Here is a 19,012-nt window from a genome sequence, read left to right on the forward strand (position 1 = left end):
ACGAACGGAATGCATAAGTATTTCCGGTGGTGTTCCATGCCGCGGAGGGAGGATTCTCTCGTGGCGACTTCCGGCTGCGAGGCGAGCTAGTGTCCCTAATTACCGTGTCGGTTCATGAATACGATTGCCGCCGCGCGACTCTGTCCCCTTCTCTTTCTCTCTCCTTTTCTCTTTCCATCTCTCTTTCTTTCTTTCTTTCTTTCTCTCTTGGTTTCTGTTCGCTCGGTTGTTCCGCGGCACGGAAGCTAGCGTGGCGTCACCGGTTGTTACTCCGCTCATGAATTTATGTATCTGCATTCTCCAACGCAGTTCGAGGCACCCCGATGAAGAAGAAGAAGAAGAACAGGAGAAGGAGGAATCGTCCTCGTCTCTGGCGTGTGTTCTGGCCGCTTCCTTACCCTTTGGCACGCCTCGGTACCCTCGAACGATGTCGCGGATTCGAGGCGGCCGGATGAGCCTGACGGTTCCCCGCTGCTTTATTCACTGCCGTGGTCCACGCAAGTGGAACCGTTTGCTTTTTTTCACCGCAACTTTTTCCTCGCTATTATCAACCAACGCCGAACGGCCGCGTTCCTCCTCGGAAACAATCGTCGACGGTCGTCCGGCCGATTTTTCTACTACTGTCGTTATCACTGCGACACGAAACTTTTGCCGAGCACTCAAAATTATTCAAGTGAAGTTTATTTTAACGTACACCTGATATTCAGATGTTTGTTCAACTATTTATATTTTTTATAACCGATCATTGTAGCCCGTCATGGTGGTAATAATATTCCTGGACAAACTGACCTTGTATCATTTCTTTTTATATCATATTTTTGAACGTATTTTGATCGTGTACATCCACAGAAAGTAATAAAACATTATGTTACGTAAAAGAGAGCATTGTGTAATACTCTGTGTAAATTAAAATCATATAACTATTAACACTGGAACTCCAGATTAAGAAATGTTATGTGGCGCTTTATTAAGTTTGATGATTTTTTGGCAAGGAATGGGGAAAAGGAGAGGGAGCTGTTTCGTCCCGAACCGGCTAGTGGACTCGACAGTAAAGCTTTTTAGCGGACCCTGCCTTAGATAGGGATAAGGGTGAGGACGGTTTCGGCGTATATATTACACAAATATTATTAATGAAAAACTCACACATTCAGTAAATGCTGTAATCCAGAAGCTGTAATCTACGTATGTAAAACGGCATAGATTAGGCTAACGTTCACTTTCGTTGCACTATTATTCCACACTGATCTCGAATTGTGCCTGCATGGAAGCATTGCACAAACACCCAAAATATCTTGCACTGTTGTTGTGGCGTATACATTTTAAAAAACGGCGAGTTGCAGGGATGAAATCTGGAGGTATTAAAAGAAATAAATTCGCGGAGCACTTTAAAACAATGCATTCTATTCAACCAGGTAGAAACAGCTAAGAATACTGTCGCAAAAATCCTTAACCCCTTGCACTATTGCTCTTTTTATGCTGTGACGATTAGCTCTTAGTCGTACTTAATAATTTTCCTAATAGGATTAGACAATTTTTGTTTCCTGTATTGTCTTTATTTAGCTTCGTTTCTATACTTTAATGACAGAAGAATTTATTTTTACTTCGATGTAGGAGAAATTAATAATATTCATATTTAGTAGAGCTTGCATAAAATCTTCACCATGAGTCTGACTCGTTTTTATAGTGCAAGGGGTTAACTTGTCTTTTAACCCTTTGGGGACGAGTGTCGGCAAATAGTCGCCCAAGCGTTTTTACCGTTGCGGACGCGTGTCGGCATATAGCCGCCCAATTCTCGCGCTGCTGCTGTACGTCTCGCGTATTAATTATCGCGTACGTTTGCCATCCTAACCGATAAGATACGCATGGGAATACTAGCCTAAGAAGTCTAGTCGTCCCTCAATGAAATTAGAGACTTTTAGCAATGAAGTCGTATCTTCCGCATAATGTAAATTTTCGATGCGAGACCATGGTAGGGTCAGAACGAATTTCAGTTTGTCAAATCAGTCTTTCATTGTCACTGCGAGAGAAATCAGCAAAGTTTTACACGTTTTTCATATCTTATAACATCCTACACGCGACTAAATTTATTTGTTTACGACTTTGTTGGATTTTATGAAAAAGTTATTTCAATAAAGCTTTAGTTTTTATAACGCAAACGTGCGACGTGAATATTTTCCTTACTGTGCGCTCCAATACCTGTCATCCACAGCGACGCTCGCCCGTCGAGCGGCTCCGTCCCCAAAGGGTTAAGCTTTCTGCTAGAATTCCACGAGGATAATATTTGAAACCGATCGGTCGAAAGCCATGACAATCGCGAAGAAGCTCCGAAACAATAAGAAGTACATATCCCGAGGCCATCGCCATTATCCACCGGCCTTACTCGTTCGCTCGGACGAAGCGTCGTTGTTAATCAAACCAGACGAGCAATAAAAGATGCTGGCCATTAGCAGAACGGTTTTAATGGCTGCCGACGACTGTTCTCGAAATTACCGATCGACGCGACCTTTGGCTCCGCGCGCACTGTTAAATTTGCGTTGAGGAAAAAAACGGGAGATTTATGTTGATCTCCAACTATCCACGCGCCGGATGGGACAATTGTTGGAGATGGTAGCGGCGCGAGGGAGCGGCGATGTGCAATTGATATCGAAGAGGCCGCAAGCGTTTCTCCTAGGAGCGTTGATTTATAACCTTTCGATCGGTGCGCAAGAAATCATGTGCGAGAGCTGACGTTCAGCTGTCGCTGGAGCTTTCAATCCGGCTTTTAAATTGACTATGGCAAACTGTTTAGATTCACTGGCTATTACACAGTATTTTCCTAGTAAATTATCGTATGGTTAAGCAGTGGAGACACACTTATGCTGTAATTTGTGCGGAAGACTGGAGAAAAATCGTTTTTCAGATAGTAAACCCAGATCAAGAACGTCTTTAAGTGTTTAGTCTACGACAATCGGAACGTCTTTAAGGCATCTTGAATGTCCTACGAACGTCCTAGAATGGCCCTGTGTTATAAATCAAGACGAGTTTTAGCCTTCTTTAAGATGTCCTTTAGATGTCTAACAGACTTCTTATGGACGTTTCACGGATGTTTTACAGACGTTTGTAAGACGATTTTTAGGCTGTTCATAGATTGTTTGCAAGTCGTTTGCCGATCATTTGTAAGAAATGTAGGTACACAGATTAAATTTTTGGAGAGGTTTTAAGAAATTAACAATAATATACATGTGGCTCGTTTTTATAGTTGTTAATTATGATAACGAGTCACAAGAACCGAATAGTCGTATCCCCACTTGCTAAATTGTCCACTTTTGTTTACAAGCTAAAGAGCAACTGTTGAGAATTTACTGTATTGTAATTATTGAGCTTCTGGAAAAGCCACTTTTATAGAAAATAAATTGATAATCGGTGCGCTCTTGGCCAATTTGTATACAATGCATACAAACAAAATTCACATCGTCATTTCTATATTCTAGTTCCATCGTCCAATTATAGTTGTACTTAAAAGCACTTTTTCTGACTGAATTTCAAAATACCGAGAACACAAGAAAACGTCTTAAAGCCATTTTTCAAGTGTCGTAAAGACATCTTCTTTCAGACGTTAAAACGATGTCCAATTCGGGACGTGTTTAATCCGTCTTTAAGATTTCTGTTACTGTATGTCTGTTTTGAGACGTCTTCAAGACGCTTTAACAACGTCCCACATTGGACGTTCTTTTAACGTTTAAAATAAAACGCTTTAAAGACGTCCATTTTAGAGCATAAGACGTTCAATCTAAAATGGACGTAAAATGGACGTCTTTAGGACGTCCAACACTTATTGGGAATAGACTATAAATATTTTGATCTTCTCTTGCGATGCAGAACTTAGCAAATAATCTTTGAAATAGTAAGTACATATAATTTTAAATATATTTGACCACGTATTACCCATATATATATAACTACTGGTTCAAATGCTGTATTACATGGTAAGGTATAAACACTTGTAGCCTATTTACTATTTCAAAAATTGATTTTCCCCAACCCTGTTTATGTGAAAAGAGTTGGAACGATACCAGGTATGTTATTGTTTAAAGCCGTAGAACATGGAATATTTAAATTTTCGTTATAAATTAAATTAAATAACTTTATTATATATCATTTTTTAGTTTCTCTATCACCCTAACCAATTGCAATTTTTGAAAAGAATGTTTTAATTATTTCGGTCTTAAACAAGATTTAGATCGCTTAATTGCAGAATAGTTATTCCATTTAAACGCTGGATTAATATAATACGATTAGTATAGATAATATAATTATCATACTAAATGTAACAATAAGTCATTTATTCTAATTTTGAACTAGCATCATTGCAATATCTTTCGCAGGTAACACATATACTGAATAAACAACTCGTAATCCTAAATCAACTCGTCGACCTTAACAATGTGAATAAATGTAAATTACACTGTTAATGGCCCGTCATTTTAATAAGTTCCGTAAATCGAATGTTAAACAGTTTACGAAATGTTCTTGGACCCACTATAACTGCTGGACAATGATTACGCACGAAAAGATTGTGTTTAAAACCGGACGAATTTATTGATCGAGTAAATAGTTCCTAAATGAAGCCGCACGATTTTCAACAACGATCGAGCAGAAGTAAAGGAAACTATAACACAGACTTGAACCGATCGCATCCGAGAATCCAGGGAACAAGAGAATTCGCCGCGGCAAAAAGCCAGGGGAACGTATCCCGCTCCCGTCTCGCCGGACGTCTCTTCGACAAATAAATGTTATCCGATATAGCGGTGGTTGCTGTTCCCCGACCTCGCCGACAGATTTTCATTTACGGATCGCGTCGAGGGCTGAGCGCCGGGGCGGGGATTTAAAACCGACACGGTACCGCTGTATCAGCGAGCGCGGGGTCGGCACGGTGGCGGCACAAAGGGTGGGGGCGGTCGTTGAACCATTCAGGGTGTTCATTTCAATTCGCCTCTAATTGAACGCTGTTCAATATTGACGAGTTAAATAATTGTCTTTGGAAAACTGAGCCCGGTAACCGTTAATCATCACTACTCGGTTTCCCGTCGTTGCACGCGGAATAATTCGCGTCCCGCCGGCGTAAACACGTCGGAAAAATTTACGCCCGCCTCCCTGTCCGCGGCCCGGTCTGCCAATGCGGTGGTGCGGCGCGACGCGTCGCGACGCTGTAAAACGAAAAATATTAAATATTCGCCTGTCATTCGCTGCCGACGGCGCGGAAGAGAGAGTGTGTGTGTGTGTGAGAGAGAGAGAGGAGAGGAGAGCGCGTCAACCAGCGAATAATGCGCGTCACGTATTATCGCCGCGTGTGCAGTCATCGTCGTCCGGTAATTTGTTGTGATGGTAATTTGTAAAAACCCCATGGTTGACGCTGTCTCATTTCAGACGGCGGACGTACAGGCGGTGGAAATACCTGGAAAATATCCGGCTGACGTGTTCGTTGTCCGAACAAACGCAAAAATCGCATTGTGCCGCAGCGTTGTTTAATTAACAATTAGACTGCCGATCAATGCATGGTATTTAAAAATGACAACGTCAAAATAATTTGTGGAAGTTGCAAGGTGGAATAGCTGCATATACATAACTTTCTTTTCTCAATAGTAATAGTTAGTTGAGAAGAATAGTGAATTTAAATTCTTTAAATAGTTTCACTATTGTGCATTTGATTTACATTTAGCTTTACTACGTATGTATAAAATCTGCATTCCATTGATTATTACACGGTGTACCATGGTTAAGTTAACAAACTGCGAATCTTTGTGGAGAAGAACTGTCCATATTTGTCAATCGTATATTTTCAATAATTATGATAAATTAACAATAATATATGTACAACAATATTTCTGAATGTATTCTAGATGTAACAAAAATTTGGATAAAATTCTGGATAAAATTAATTTGGACAAAATTATGAATGAAATTAAATTGACTACAATTATGGCAGAAGTCTTTCAAATTATGAATCAGATTACGAAGCAAATTATGAATGAATTATAAATTAAATCATGGATAAAGTTATGGATGCAGTTATCATTAAAATTATGGACATAATGCGTTGTATATATTTCACGAGTGCATTGAAGTTGATTCGTATAAAAACTCACGTAATGGTTGAAGACATCATCCAATCAAATGGGAACCTCTTCCATTCGCAATCTTCCGTCGAAAAACTGCCGGACACGTTCCCTGAAACTTTCATCGAGCCGATTAATCATCCATCTCGGAGGGGTGGGAGCGTATCTCGTCGCGGAGCACGGAATCCAGCGTTAATTCCGGTCCGAAATCTGGCGTCAGCGGTTTTTGCTTGACGTGGACCTCTCGCCGCCAATAACACGATCATCAGAAGCGTCGTTCGAAGCCCGCGCCATGGGGAGAGAGGAAAACGCCGAGTGCATATATCGGTTCCCTCGTTTCATCGGGCTCTCCAACGAGAGTACACCTATAATTTGTAACGTGGCTCGGGTACCGGCCTAATGGAAAAATACGTTCCGGCCAATTTTACGCACAGCCGTCAGGCGGGTTATTGGCCGGTGCGAGAGGAACAGGTAGGCAGAGACCAGAAAGAGGATCCGAGCAGAGAGAGAAGAGGACTGCGAAATCTGGCCCGGAGAGATCCTGTCAGGATCCAACCCCTTTTAGAGGATTTTCAATATATTAAATTAGTGCACGAGTACTAGAACCTGTTACAGTGTCAGGCGAAATGATCGGTCAAAAATGATGATATAATCGAGGGAAGAATTTTTTAGATCGTATACATCGAATGCATCCTCTGATGTGAACGTATTAAATCTCAAGTTCGTAAAACGTTTAAAGGATAAATAGCAGAAACGGATCTGACAATATACTTCTCATCGTCGAACAAAGACGGTAATACACCGGAAACAGGAAAATCATAAATTTATTATAAATTAGTTATAGCAACTACATTGCGGAGTTTATATATTTATGATATAATTGGGCAGATCAAAGTTAAGACGGAAAAATGTCAAAAGAATTTAAGAACGTCCATGTATTAGGTCTACCAAAAAATTATGTCGGCTAATGTCATTTCACTTGCGACATATATTTTTTAAAAATGATACTCATAAATTGCCACCACGCTGGCAACGGAGCATAAGTTACAATTATATTAAATTATTATAGTAATTACAACAGGTAGAATTTTCCGATAGACCTAATATTATATTAAACTCACTGAAATAATTAAAAAAGATGCTCCTCATCTTTGCTGTAATTAATGATGATAATTTATATTTTTCACAAAGATTCGCATTCTAAAACTATCTAACGGGTTATAGTCGCTAATCAGAATACTTTTTGCGTATAGGTATCCGCTGCACTTACATGTGTGCAGATGAGCGCAGCGTCCCGACAAAATCACGAATCGTACCGAGAAACGAATCCTCTATGGCGAATCGCGCCACGAATTACAGAAGCTCACGCGAGTCGTCTAGAAACACGGAATCGCGCGCGATCGTCGGGAATAGCGACGGAATCACTTATCGTTAGGAGTCTGCAATGTCGTTCCTTAGATTACAATTTAATGTTGCTCGTGCATCCGCGAGAGTAATCGATGGATTAAAGCCGTTCATGGATTCTGCGGAAAAGCGGCAAATGCGATCTTAATGTCAAGCGACCTCTGGTCCGGCCCCGTATTTTCCTCGGGCGTGTCTTTTAACAAGCATCGTCCCTCTCTCTCTCTCTCTCTCTCTCTCTCTCTCTCTCTCTCAATCTTTCTTTCTGGATTCCCTTTCTCTTCCGCCCTCTTCCTCTCTCTAGATTCTATCTTTCTCTCTCGCTCTTTTTCTCTCTGTGGATTCTCTCCTTCTCCCTCTTTGATTCCTTCTTTCTTTCACCTTCTCTCTCTCTCTCTCTCTCTCTCTCTCTCTCATTCTTTCTCCCTAGTGTGATCCTCGCGACTACTTTTGCCATTTCGTAACGTTATACTGATACCAGAGCCGCAGTATCCACCGCGGCAAATCTATTATAAATATGAGGTGACCGAGGCCGGCGGCGGACGAATCGCAAGTGCGGAACGAACGTCCACCTGCGAAACGGAATTTCTAGCGCTGGATTTGCTTGGTTGAAAGCCGCTACTGTAATCGGGATTTCTGCTTCAACGTTTCCACGCGAAATCCGCCGGCGACCCTCAAATAACACGGTTAATTGGTTTTGAGCATAACCCGGAATTCGGCCGTGTTACTCGGCAAAATTTTCAGCGAGTTCGAAATACAATCCTTCTTAGCAACGTTAAAGAGGAAAAATTGAAAGCTGTTCATGGAATTAATGTTAAGAACAAAGAAATCGCATTGGTGATTCGGTCAAAATGTAAAACGATTCAGAGTCAGTTTGGTACGTGTGCATTTAATTGTTTGAACCCTCTGTGGGCCGAATTTTTTCGGTTGCTTTCCATCTGCAGACAATATGCAAGGCATAATACTCTGATATTTCATATTGATGGTGTTGTAAATCGTCATCAATATTGTTAGTGATTATATCAGAAGTCTTATATAATTAGGACATCATCTTGCGAACAAATTAAAATTATTTGACAAAATATCCATGTATAAGCATGTGACCTGAAGTCACACGAGTCCATAGAGGACATACTGATGAATGGTATTATACATTATTCATATCGTTTACTGTAACTTCGCTGTGCTCTTACACAGAATATTATCCATGTTGTTCATGGTAACATTTTATCGAAAATGAAAAGGAAGATTTTGTTTGTATATTAACAGTATACCAACCGAGTCAAAAAACTAGGATAATTTGGTTCATAACCTAATCGGATTCTGGTACATCAAATGTGAACTTAGTTCTACACACAAGAATACCGAATTGATTTCAAGAAAATATTGGGTTGTTCGGAAAGTAATTTCGTTTTTCCCAAGAAAAGACTTAATTTTTTCACAGCCAACTTCACGCTTAAGCTGCATAATTATTATATAATTGGACAACTGATGTAGTAAGTCTTGTTTGCTAAAAATTTTGTTTGATTCTTTACAATAGATTTTGTTTAGTAATCTATTGTGTTTCATTTCCATCAAGAAAAAAACGAAACGACTTTCCAAACGACCTAATATATTGTATAAGAATTTAACAATGGAGATAATAAACGACATTCGAAGATCTTAGAAATTGCTAAACAGCGGAGACTGTCGTTAAATAATAAACCGCGGATAACAAGAGCGCAATAAAGAAGATGGAATAAGTGGAGAACGATGTCCTCTCGTTTAACGAAGCGAAATATCGCGTGTTCTTTACGGTTAGCGAGGCGCTAAAGAGACCGTACATCTTAATGCGATATCCTGCTTTGGGCGTTAGGTTCGTTAACGCGACGAAATGAAAATATGAATTCGGTCTAAGAAAAAGAGCGAACCCGTGTACGACGGAGTGGCACCGATTCGAGGGGGAGACCGCGCATTAAAACTGTAACGATCCCGGCGAATTCTTAAGTGAACGAAATACGAGCCGCGTCGTTATGGGGAGCGGCGGTCTTCGTCCCGGTCGCGTTAATGACGGAATCTCTCTCCCCCTCTCTGTTTTTCCTTCGCCGGCTTTTCCGATGGAACTTCTTACGAGCAATCCCCGGCTAAAAGGATTCGACAATAAACAACGGTGAGCCTCGAAATTAGGCGTCGGCGGTTGCCAATCAAAAAAGAACATACTTCGCTGCTCCGAGCCACCCCTCTATCCTTGGTGGTCAATGGATTAACGATGTTGGGACGAGAAGATGGTTTTCAATTTTTCTGTTGTATATAATAATAAAATTATTTTTTTAACTTCGTTTTAAACATTTTTTAAAATTATTTTCGCAACTGCTTCGATTAATGAATAATATGAATATTAGTCGCTGACTCGTGCAAGGGGTAATAATTTTCTGTGATAATTTTAAATGATAAAGGACATACTTTAAAATGTTTCAAATTATGTTCGGAAGTATTTGAAATTTGTATTTGGATTTTTATAAATTTCAATAGCAATAATTTGCTCTTACAATGATCGCTTTATTAAAATCAAGATTAAGCAAAACCTTTGCTTGCTCACTAGACATTTTCTTTTCTAAGACGGATGAAACAGAAGCATGATTAATTATATAATTTTAACGAGGCGCATATTTGATACATTTGTAGGAAAAATGAATGGATCAAATACAGATCAATACAGACGGAAAAATTTGAGTGGGTGTATTGTTACAGAAATCATTCAGATGAAAATTAACTGCCAGCAATTTTGCAGATAATATCTATTTTTATAGCATTTTTTACGCTGAGTCGAATTACGTATTTTCATATATATAATTAAACGAAAACATATTTCTTGTCAAAAAATAGAAAGTAGAGAAAAAAGTGTTTGTATTATAAAAAAAAGGAATAGTTGGCAAAATAATTTGCGCATAATACGAATTGACGATAAAGCTGTAAAAATGGATATTTACAAACCTTTATCTGTAAAATTACCGAGTGGTAGTCGAGAGTATGTTAAATGCTTAAGGATAGAAACGATTTCCACGTCCGGTGGGCCACGCGAGGATGCAACCAAAAGGTAAAAAGAAATGAAAGAAGGACGGTATTGTTACAGGAGACCAAGGGGGCCCCGAAGGATCCAGAGAATCGAAAGGGGACGACCGTGAACGTCATGGGAGCGCGGCTTATCGCGGGTAAGTGTATCTAATTACCCTTGCCGTTTACGTCAACGATTTGCAGTGATTTACGGCGAAATTGTACCGGCGACCTTCGGCCAGCGAAACCACGGTTCCGGGACGCTGAGGGGGACTCTCGAGGGGCCGGGGAGAGGGGGCAGGAGTGGGAACGGGGAACGAATCAGCTAAGCGGTCCGCGGGTAAAAAACGCTAAAGGATTCGGTCATTTATCACGGCGGTGGTGCCTCCGGGGCACCACGGGAATGAAAAGGGGAGGAATATAATCCGTTGGACAGACTAATCGCGCACTAACTATCCACATATTATCTACAATAATTCCATAGTAACTGAGTGGGGGTCCCATTCGACCGGGCGTCGCGAATCGATTTCAGAGTCTTTATAGGATATCTCTGGTGTCTACGGGGTTCGGATAATCGAGACGAAAACTGCGTGCAAAAGTGTGGCCAACAGTGCGCAAATTGTCGTCAATCTATCCAAGTTTGACCACTCGCCTCCGAATTTTGTAAATTCATAAAGTTGTACTTTAGAAAAATTTGGATAATTACAAGCGTTGTTACCAGATTGCATTGCACAGTATTTTTATTTTATTTTATTTCCACGATGAGTAATCTTATTACACGACGAAGGAAATTTTTCGTTAATTTTGATTCTCGTCAAGTGACATACGAAAAGGAGAAGTTGAATAAAAATCTACAATATAATTTTACAATTGTAAAATAATGGAAACTATAATAAATAGAAAGTTCCTATTTAACAGTTCTACTATTTTCAATTGCAAGATTCGATTTTCTCAGTAAAGCATAACATCTATTTATTCGCAGCTCGTTTTAGTAATTGTGTACGCTTTTTACTTTGATCCGGCTCGAAAAACCATAAAATTATGTGTACGCGGTTGGTACAATGCCGTAGTGATGAAAACGCTTGTTTGCTTTTATTTACACTTTATTAATACAACACTGTACCGATATGATGTTCGCGATTTCTGAATGTGTTTTGAATGCGTTATGTTAGAGTTTGAATTTTGTTCTGAATGCGTTCTAGTTGAGTTTTACTTTCGTTCTGTATGCGTTCGTCGTGTTCTGTCTGTTGTCACTTCGGTTTTCTGTTGATTGGTGGAGGATAGTTTTTGGTGGCGGAAAAGAAGCGTTTCTGATTGGAGGTGGGTGTGTCGGAAAGAACTTGAAATGAGGTGTGGGAAATTTGGTCGAAAATTCTGGTTTGTGTCGTCTTCGTTTGTTAAAGTAAAATTTGTGAATGGTCCGTGCAACGGTACTGTGAGTCTGTCGCACGTGTTGTCCGTTCGTTGAGTCGAGTTTCTTTAAGTATGGCAGTCGTTTCGTTCGTAGGATTTTTTACCTATTGCCAGTCTATTCGCACGTTTATGATTTAATGGCGAAAGGGATGGCTAGGCACGTTCGACCTTTGGTGTTGCCGTCGCAACAGTAATTGTCTACCGTCTTGTAGCAATTTTCCCATTAAATCAGTTATCATTGAACTAAAAATTAATTGCCGTCATTCTTTAAAATTTTCATCGAATAAATATAAGTTAACTGTGTCACAGTTTATTAATAAAAATTTATTAGTGATGACTCCAAACTACAATGATCATGTTTTAAAATATTATCAATTCATTGCAGTATGACAACGAGGTAAACTCGTGACGAACATTTTCTTCCTAACCTATTAAATATGAATACTATTAATTTCTTGTAAATCGAAATTTGATTCATCTGTTATCACAGTTTCGGAATGACAATAAATGAAAGCCCAGATGATATTAAAATTGTATTGTCCTATCAGAGAAATTACGAAAACAGGGAAATGTGAATTGAATGGCGTCGTGAAAGGAATCGTACTACTAACGATTAAAATATCATCAACTTTTATTATATTTTAAAAATACTGTTAAAAGTGTTGCAGGAGTAACACAATTCAATCCTATAACACTTTGAACAAAAAGTAAGGTGAATTTGTTTATAAAATGTAAATTCTTTATTTATTCTTTTTTTATTTTTTTTTCTAGGTTGGTAGGACTGTCTATAACATTTGCCAAGCGTCTGTTTGTCAAAAGGTTTAATTATCTCCGAGTTGCACGTGTTTTTGTAAACAACCAAAAGTCATCACGATAATGCACCATGTCATACTGCATTGGTTCTTCGCGACTTTTTTGCCAAAAACTCGGCTCATATCGTTCCGCAACCACCGTATTCGCCTGATTTGGCTCCGTGCGACGTCCGGATATTCAGCAAACTCAAAAGGCCAATGCGGGGACTCCATTTTGACACGATTGGGGAGATAAAAACCGAATCGAAGAAGGTCTTGACTATACCGGAAAAAGACTATTCCGACTGTTTCGAGGACTGGAAAAAGCATTGGCAAAAGTGCGTTTTATCGGACGGGGATTACTTTGAAGGGGATGAAATTGATTTGTAAGAATAAATAAAGAATTTACATTTTATAAACAAATTCACCTTGCTTTTTGTTCACAGTAGTATGTATAAAATGTATCAGATCATGTAAAATGCTATAGGTCAGAAGTATATTGAATTTCGAGCTAAAACAGTTACAACTGTAAATAGTTAATCAACATAATTGCAAAAGCAAATGAAACGCACGAGGTTAACGAAGAAATGTGTGCGTGTCGCAAACGACGTGTAGAACACGTTCCATGGAAACAGGGGGAAAGAGCAGCGTCGCTTCCGCGCGATTAAAGAAAAAACCTAAACGTTTGCGCAATGCCTCCCATCGGATGCCTCTAACTACGGTTGCAAGCTATTTTTGCGGGTCCGAGGTTACCTGGCCGCGGTAAATACGCCGACGCTCTCCGGCAGTTATTTCTAGTCCTGTCGCGCGTAAATAAAGTGAACCGGAGCGTGGAAATTAATTAGTGTACCGACGGGCAAAGTATAGGGAAAACTCAGCTCGGCAACGCCATTTAATTGACAAACAAATTTCATTTGCCGTTCGATCCGCAGTGCCTGACTCCATATAATCGGCGATACTTTATTGAACGTGATCGTTTTATTGGCAGACCAGAACCGCGTGCTCGATGTTGTGTATACGCGCACGACGCCGAACTCGCGTTCGTTAACCTAACCCGCGCGATTCCCTGCGAACACAACCGCGGACTTCGTTTAATTCTCCGTCGCTCATTATTTTTCGAAATTCGCGCTCTACTAATTCTCTAATAATTGGCCGCCGCGTCATTCCGGCTTCAATTTATCAGCTATGATCTCACTTTTAACGATCGGCTGCTCCGGTGTACAGTTCTCAATCCGTACTTAAACAAATTCGCTGCAAACTGTGATTAGACCGGGAATATTTATGCGAACTTTTATTAAGCTTGTTCATTGGAAACGGAATTTGAAGAAAACTCTGGTTTACGTCATCGACGATTTTATTACAGTTTGCGAAGAAATTGACGAGCGATTAAACGTGTACGAATGTTTTTCTACGCTGACTATGTAAATGTTGTGCCTGCATTAAATTCGCCGTCCACCGATTGGTTTAATTTGGCATTCTATCGAATTAGGACTAATCAACTCTGTCGATGTTTAAATTGCAAATGGTGCAAATGCATCGTGATACGTTTGCGAGAATAATGAAATTAGAATGTAAAACGTCAAGAGTTCTCGCGGGCTATTATATATTTAAGATTTATTAATATTTATATATTTAACAAATTCAGTAAATGTAGAATAATCAGATGGTAGACAGGCGACACACAGCGAATCGATGGACTTCGTTCTTGCTGCTTTGAACTGTTTTAATGAACATAATGAAAAGGACTTACGAGGGGAAACGAGCAATCTACAGCATTGCTTTTAGAAGCTGCATTTATTAACTGCAACTTGTCATAACAGACTACTTTTCAAACACGTGCAAATGAGAGATTCATATTAGACCTCAGATTTTAATGTACTTCCGTAAATGCTGAATTTATAAACCGTAAGAAACAGCATGTTCACTAGAATCAATCTTCTGGAGAAATTTGATCGAAAGATGAACCTAATCGTTTGATTGGCACAATAAGTTCAATATAAAACAATCCTCATATAATAAGATTTATTTCACGAATCGACAAGGAATTAACGAAACACTGCAAAAATTTGTTCAAAACAGAAAACTAATCACTTTGATGGTCACGAAAAGTTTGATCTACCATAGTCAACCAAAATCAGAGTGTTTTACACAAATCAGCAAAGAATTATTCTAGTACTCCAAGCAAGGAACTGTTTCATTAAAAAAAAACAAATAATCATGCTCTCTCGATCATTTTCTATTGTTCTCATAGGATCAACGATGTAAAAAATAATGAGAACGTTCATTTCTACCAACTCGTTCAAGATTTATTGATCAAATTGACATGGATCCAATGGGCATTGGAAAAATTTGATCAGAATAGGAAGCTAATCATTTCGATCGATGCAGCAGGTTTGTTCCAAGACAATCTATCTACAATAACATTCATTACATATAATATATTACAAATAGACAAGAAATGGTCTAGCATTGCAAAAATTTGTTAAAAGTGGAAAACTAATTATTTTGATTGGCAAAGCTGGCTATACCTAAGGACTACTACAGGAATCAACAAGCAATTAATGCTTAATAAATTTATTAGCATTCTAATAAAAGAAAAGCTATCCTATTATCCGACCAATTATGCTCCCTCGATGTATTCGCCTAAGCGAGGTTCCCAGTGTCCAAAATCCGCTTTCGACGGGCTTGCTACCAAGAACTCGTTTGCATCCGCTCGGAGCCAAGCTTCTGTTTACTCCGCGGCGCGAGTAATTGAAAATTAAAGCGGATACGTATCCGCGGAAGAGATCCGTGCACGCGATACCCTCGAACGGAATTGCTTAAGCAGGAGGTGGACGGGGGTGGCTGGCCCGAAAATTACTGTTATCGGAACCGCGGTCCCTAGGTGAAGAAGCGAAACCGGCGACGCAAAAAGATACAGTCTTCAGCGAAATTTCTACAAAAGAGAGGGTTCGAAAGGAGGCATAATCCCGTCGATGGTCCCCGTGGACGTGAGGGAGAGGAGAGCGAGATCGTTTCTCCAATCTACCGGCGCGGCCGTATTATCGGATATTATCGAGCCATATGGAATTTGGGCCCGAAAATAGTCCCGTGCAGGAAATTGCTAACGACTTAAACGTTGGGGCGGGCGCGCAGGGACCGTGAGTCCCATGGGGCTCAGGTTGTGATGGATTGAGGTTGGCCAGTCTGTAATTTGAAAGGCGTTACATGTGTACCCTAACGGGTAGTTCTGTAACGATCCTCCATATGTCCTCGATTGTCGTTCTCTTTCACCTCGAGGATCCCACCGGTCGAACATGTGAATTTCATTATTACGGGGACCGGACGTTTCTAACGAACGTTTTCTTACTTTCTACGCCCCAGCCATCGTGGACGTCGTTTTATGGCTGATCGTCCCATTGTGTCGCGAAACTTGCGCTAATTTTCCACACTAGACACTCTTCGCGGTTTTGCGGATCACGTTTCCTACCGATTGACATTTATAGACGTATACAACCCCGAGTCCATTAGCATGTGGTCACTTCCTTAATTAAGATAGTTACATAAAAGCAGGTGTGAAATCATTAATAAATTGTGTTTATTTTATATCACAATATAGGATATATTTCGCCAATTACGTATTTAATATTTTATCAATAATAGCCAATAATACATCTTAACTAGTTTTGGCATTCTGGCTATTAATTTATTCTTTATATTCGAAGAAATATTCTACCATTCAGCTTCTCGTAATTCTAATAAATGACTGAATACATATCCAGAGTAGAATTCACCGACATATGTTTTATAGCATCGTTTCATGTTGCGTATTACCGGGCAGCAGATCTTTATGCAAAATAAAAATTGTTTGCATTAATTGTAAGAAATATAAGATAGTAACAAGTCGAAATTAATGTAAAACTACGATTACATTCATATAATATTTCTCCAGTTCTGTATTTGACCTATGCATTTCTGTCACTAATCCATAATATCCGCAGTTTATACGTCATTTATTTGTTAAAAGTTATTTTAATTATCATTATTTTGTTCACTTGCGATGTCGAACTAGGAGATCACTTGCTTATCAACTTAGCAAACGATTACAACGCAACAGATGGAAATGGCTGCACCAGGTAGCAGCAGTGCTCAGGAGAACCACGTTACTCGATCGGTAACATTGACTTTATGACAAACGAAATACAACAATAGATATAATGTTTAATACATTTCTGTACACAGAAAATAAAATACTGTTTGCAATTATATTTATATAATAGAATATTATTATAACAATTATAATAACTCTTCAAATTGAACTCATACAAAAACAGATTTAATTTGATAATAAAATACTTTTTGCAATTATATATAAAATGTTATTACAACAATTATACTCTTCAAATAGAATTTATACAGAAACGACCGTTCATTTGAACCCTGTAAAATGAACAACTTCTTCTCTAGGACAGAAAACCGGCACCGAAATAAAAACAACGTCTACGCAAACCTCCGCGACGGTGATCAATCCGAAAGCTATACAAATCGCCGAAGAAACATTGAATATAAATCGATTATCACCACGATGCATTTATTTGATGCAGAAGAAATCATCAACGGTTTGGAACATTGACGATGATCCTGCGCCTCAATGGCTGATAGCGGAAGCTCTATCTGCCATAAACAGTAGCGCCAAGGTATGCAAATTACATATTTTATGTTCGTCAACCTCCACAATTTTGTTTTCCTTTTTTTTTTTAATTTGCTTTCACCAAACTGGTACGAGATCATTAGCGACAGAAATGGTTCGTTTATTAGCGTTCTTGTTAGATTTTATTGTACAGTTGAGTTTCAGCTTTCGATTCTATAAACTCCGCAACTAAAAACAAAATGGATTTCCTCCTAGTAAACATAAAATAAATTGTTCTCTAATTTGTGTTCTGTCATTTTATATTCTGCAAATAATTTCTCTTTATCCCTCTCTCTCTCTTTCTCTCTCTGAGAATTCATAATCTCTACGTGTACGGACAGCAAATAATTAAAAGTAATATTCCGGAGGAAGGTAATTATACAAAACATAATACTTCGAAGATACTAATTTTTTTCTATTTTCTTTTCATTTCAAACCGAATCTTATTTATGCCCATAATTATGAAAGTGGTCTAAGTCATATATTTCATGTTTCGAGATATTTAACGAATTGCATTTGCATAAATTAAAATATATTTTCACATTATGCGATCTTTTTATTTAGAATTTTATTAGTCTTGATTCATGGAAATTTATTATGAATATGAAATTTTGTGTGAATTTCGTACGAAAATGTTGTTTTCAAAGTTTGAATTGACTTAGAACATTTTCAAAATTAACTGAATGTCCTATAAATGACTTAAAGCAATAAAGAACTATGAGTTTTATTTGAAACAATAACTTTAATGAAATTATTCATGCACATTTATTAATGATTCTAAAAAAGTAATGCATTTTTATCATTTCGAGTTTTTAAGATTTTTCAAATGTTCCTGTAAAATTGGAGGAATGTATGGTAGCAAACACATAATATCTTTATGTTTTTCTTCCGATACTGGTCTTGTGGTGGTGTATAAAGGAAGTAGCTTAATATTTCCGTATATTTTGGGTCTTCCTCTTTTAGGTGAAAGATCCAAAACGTGGAATTCAGGAGCATCTAAAGAAGTTATATAGAACATTTTATATGGTTCATTTTTCACGAATCTCATCCATTGTATTTGCAGCCAAGAGACAGATTCGCCCGCGGTATTTTTTCCTCTTCTTGTTGTTGACTCTTCTAGTGATTTCTTTGAAATCAAATCCGGCTGCGACATTCGTTTTAGCGAAAATGTATTTTTTCTTCTATACTTTTATATCGGTTCATAATAGTGCTCAGGATTGTATAAGTAATTTGCTTTTTTTATTTTAATTTCTATCAACCCAAAATCACGGTCATTCGGTAGAAAGGAATGACCCGATACGAAAAATTTGTGGTCTATTGTTTCAATATTATTATTTGATGACTGAGCAATTTTCATCCATGTCAATGCTACTTTAATGTTACGATTTTGTTTTCAAGTTATGTTTATATAAATTCTTTAAATTTTTGACTAAGACCACTTTCATAATTAAGAATAAATGAAGTCCATATAATGTTGAAATTACAACCACCATCTAATGGTTCATTTTTGACGATATCGTAAAAATTACGTCGAATAAATTTAGTTTAAAATAATGTGGTGAAAAATAACTGATAAACTCATTTTTTTTAAATTTTGACTTAGACCACTT

At 38.5% G+C, this 19,012-nt stretch overlaps 1 protein-coding gene across 1 annotated transcript in view; it reads left to right on the forward strand.

Moving 5' to 3' along the window:
* The window catches only part of LOC144478264 (uncharacterized), a 96,774-nt gene that overhangs the window by 72,751 nt on the left and 5,011 nt on the right, over window positions 1-19,012 (forward strand). Inside the window, exons 3-4 of the mRNA XM_078196030.1 lie at window positions 17,180-17,409; window positions 18,366-18,487. Coding sequence (XP_078052156.1) covers window positions 17,180-17,409; window positions 18,366-18,487 — 352 coding nt within the window. The remainder of the gene's footprint in view (window positions 1-17,179; window positions 17,410-18,365; window positions 18,488-19,012) is intronic.

The sequence above is a fragment of the Augochlora pura genome, chromosome 2 (genome assembly GCF_028453695.1).
Source record: "Augochlora pura isolate Apur16 chromosome 2, APUR_v2.2.1, whole genome shotgun sequence".
NCBI lineage: Eukaryota > Metazoa > Arthropoda > Insecta > Hymenoptera > Halictidae > Augochlora > Augochlora pura.